The sequence below is a fragment of the Sphaeroforma arctica genome (genome assembly GCF_001186125.1).
Source record: "Sphaeroforma arctica JP610 unplaced genomic scaffold supercont1.1564, whole genome shotgun sequence".
Taxonomy (NCBI): Eukaryota; class Ichthyosporea; order Ichthyophonida; genus Sphaeroforma; species Sphaeroforma arctica.
This window is the reverse complement of record NW_014038994.1, coordinates 1-3,451: the sequence shown is the minus strand read 5'-3', so window position 1 is coordinate 3,451 and position 3,451 is coordinate 1. Positions and strand designations below refer to the sequence as shown.

At 43.4% G+C, this 3,451-nt stretch overlaps 1 protein-coding gene across 1 annotated transcript; it reads right to left on the bottom strand.

Annotated features, from left to right (window-relative positions):
- Positions 1-8: 8 nt before the first annotated feature.
- SARC_11187 (hypothetical protein) lies at positions 9-1,450 on the bottom strand (the record flags this gene model as incomplete). Its single annotated transcript, XM_014294731.1, has 3 exons — positions 9-79; positions 772-860; positions 1,344-1,450. 3 exons carry the CDS (start codon positions 1,448-1,450, stop codon positions 9-11), a joined length of 267 nt encoding a protein of 88 aa, XP_014150206.1.
- Between the last annotated feature and the right edge of the window lie 2,001 nt (positions 1,451-3,451).

Sequence of the window (3,451 nt, the reverse complement as noted above, 5' to 3'; positions counted from 1 at the left end):
TACTTCCCCTACCTTTCTTTGGCGTGGGCATTGGCCTCTCCCTCGCGCACCGTGAGACACGCATTTAGAAGAAGTACTCCTGCAGTGTAACAGTATCAATGCTACGGATGTGAGCAGACAGGAACACAATGTATAGACATTGTAATTCTCAAGCATGACGTGGGTGTGAAGTTTAGGGTTTTAGGGTTCGAGGTTATAGGGTTTAGGGTTTATTAGCACTGAGAGCTAGCAGAAAAAAAACAGACAAAAGGATTAGTAAACGCATCGGTGTCAACACGGTATGTGAATAGTCATTGTCAATCATTCCGCTGCTGTCAGTTGCCTTAGCTTTGTATTACTAAGGCTGTAGGCTGTGGTAGGTATGAGGGTCACGTTGCACCCTTCAAGCAGCATGATTTACACTTGCCATGGATGCTTTTGGACCGATTAGGATATATATATATATATATATACATATTATTACATTTGCTATGGATGATTTTGGACTGGTTAGGTTCTATTGCACTTGCTTGGGATGCTTTTGGATCGGTCAGGGTTTGTAGGTGATTTAGGTGGAGAGATATCCGGGGGCATGGTAGAGGAGAGCACCAGGTGTACACACACAGACAACCATGACACAGGACACATACAAACACATATAGCGTACGGAAGTAAAACATACAACAACATATAACGTACGGAAATAAAGGATATGTACACTTTTGAACGTAACCGTGAGAGTCACTAGTACACACCGTACATGTAGTACACGCGAGCAAGCACTTAGAACACCTTGTTTGGCCCAGTTGTTCAGATAGCCGTGGTTGGGTGCCATGAAGCCAGCAATGTCTGTTGTCAGCTCTTTGTATATGTTGACGAGACTGGATGGGGGTTACATGAGTGATCATGAGGTCTTGGCTAAGGTACACGAGTGAACATAAGACCTTGTGTAGGAAGTAGTGTGGTAGTACAATGCCAGGTAAGCATGTATGTGACTCAATAGGCGGATGCAACTCACAGGTGTAAACCATAAACCCTAAACCCTGTACTCACAGTACGCCATGGGCACAACCGCATGGTTTTTAAACCGGACAGTCTAGTATACTATTATATGTACACAGCACACACATGTCTCTGCATGTATACACCAACACATCTCTCCAAGTGCAATCAAACATGTGTCTTTGCAAGTACAACAACACACAGATATATACAAAAACATATAGAAAGATATATACAAGAACATGTAGCACAGGGGTAGCACAGGGGTAGCACAGGGGTAGCACAGGGGTGGCACAGGAGTAGCACAGGGGTAGCATAGGGGTAGCACAGGGGTAGCACAGGGGTAGACGTGCAGACTATACCTGGGTGGGATCTTGACACCCGGAATCACACTGAAGGAGAGACCTGTAGGGCAGGAACCGTTGTGTGAGTGTTGTTGTGTGATCAAAATTAAAGAATAAGCCAACATGGCGGAGACTGTACTTGTAGTTTATGGTCCGTGGCTTGTGGTTTATGGTCCGTGGTTTGTGGTTTGTGGTCCGTGGTTTGTGGTTTGTGGTTTGTGGTTTGTGGTTTGTGGTTTATGGTTTGTGGTTTAGTGGTTTGTAATTTGTTGTTTATGGTTTGTGGTTTATGGATTGTGGATGGTGGTTTATGGTTTGTAGTTTATGGTCTGTGGTTTATGCTTCGTGGTCTAGGGTTTAGGGTTTAGGGCTTACAGTTTGATGTTTTTGGGTAGTAATTTGTGGTTTGTGGTTTAGAGTTTAGGGTTCATAGTTCGATGTTTTTAGGTAGTAATTTGTGGTTTGTGGGTTGTGGTTTATGGGTTGTGGTTTGTGGTTTATGGATTGTGGTTTATAGCTTGTGGCTTTTGGATTGTATTTTGTGGGTTGTGGTTTTTGGATTGTATTTTGTGGGTTGTGGTTTTTGGGTCGTATTTTGTAATTTGTGGTTTGTGGGTTGTGGTTTGTGGTTTGTGGTTTGACTTGTGGTTTGTGGTCTGTAGTTTGTGGGTTGTGGTTTGTGGGTTGTGGTTTGTGGTTTGTAGTTAGTGGTTTGTAGTTAGTGGTTTGTAGTTAGTGGGTTGTGGTTTGTAGTTAGTGGTTTGTGGTTTGTAGTTAGTGGTTTGTGGTTTGTAGTTAGTGGTTTGTAGTTAGTGATTTGTAATTTGTGGTTTGTAGGTTGTGGTTTGTGGTTTGTGGGTTGTAGTTTGTAGTTTGTAGTTTGTGCGTTGTGTAATACACATGTGGTCATACAACGTGATGTGTGTGCAGCGCAAATAGAGAGGCACTCGTAGTCGCACATTCGCGAGCACAACAGAATTGTATAAGTCGGATGTCGACTGTCTACATATACATGTGGCTAGACTGGCACCTTGTGCATGGATGTCACTGTCTACATATACATGTGGCTAGACTGGCACCTTGTGCATGGATGTCACTGTATACATATACATGTGTTTAGACAGGCACCTTGTGCATGTATGTCACTGTATACATATACATGTTGCTAGACTGGCACCTTGTGCATGGATGTCACTGTATACATATACATGTGGTTAGACAGGCACCTTGTGCATGGATGTCACTGTATATATATACATGTGGTTAGACTGGCACCTTGTACATGGATGCCGACAATACGTACATACACGTACGTCGGCTGAAGCCAGTCACATACATGTATGCCGACTGAATACATCTCCACACAGTTCAACTAACAGTGTACATGTATGCTAACTCGGGTAACTGCACTGCTTTCGTACGTACAACCATGATTGACCATTTAGGATACTACACTGTAGTGACTGACTGCTGAAGAGCCCATGTGCAGTTAGGCCCATGGTACATGAATGGGGACTATGTTTTCTTGCAAGAATATTTTGTGCACTGTTTTAATACGATGAGGTGGTGCCGCTGAGTACGCTAGGGTAGCGCATAGATACATTGCGCGTGTATGCAGTGGAAGCTGTAGACGCAGCATGGGACAGAGGAAGGATTAACGGAATACAAAACATGGGCTAAACAACATGTACCAACACTACGAACAAACAACATGTACCAACACTAAGAACAAACAACATGTACCAACACTACGAACAAACAACATGTACCAACTCTACGAACAAACAACATGTACCAACTCTACGAACACCAATACTTGGGTGAGGCAAGGCTGGGCGATTGTATGGGAGTGTAGACACATATGACAGAGGCTGATGTGCACACAATATCGAATGCAGAGACTTACCATGCGCCTGGCCCTTTCTGTGGTAGGGATCTGTGTGTGGTGATGGCAGAAGGACAGAGGAATAAGAAGCGACATCGCGAATACATTATAGCATTGATATATATTCAGCGTGAGTGCGATTGTTAAGTAATAAATACAGAGTGGCTACACGGGGCTCGCGCTTTTAGCAGTTGTTTATATAATCATAATTTGTTTGACTGTTGCTAGACACTGTATATAT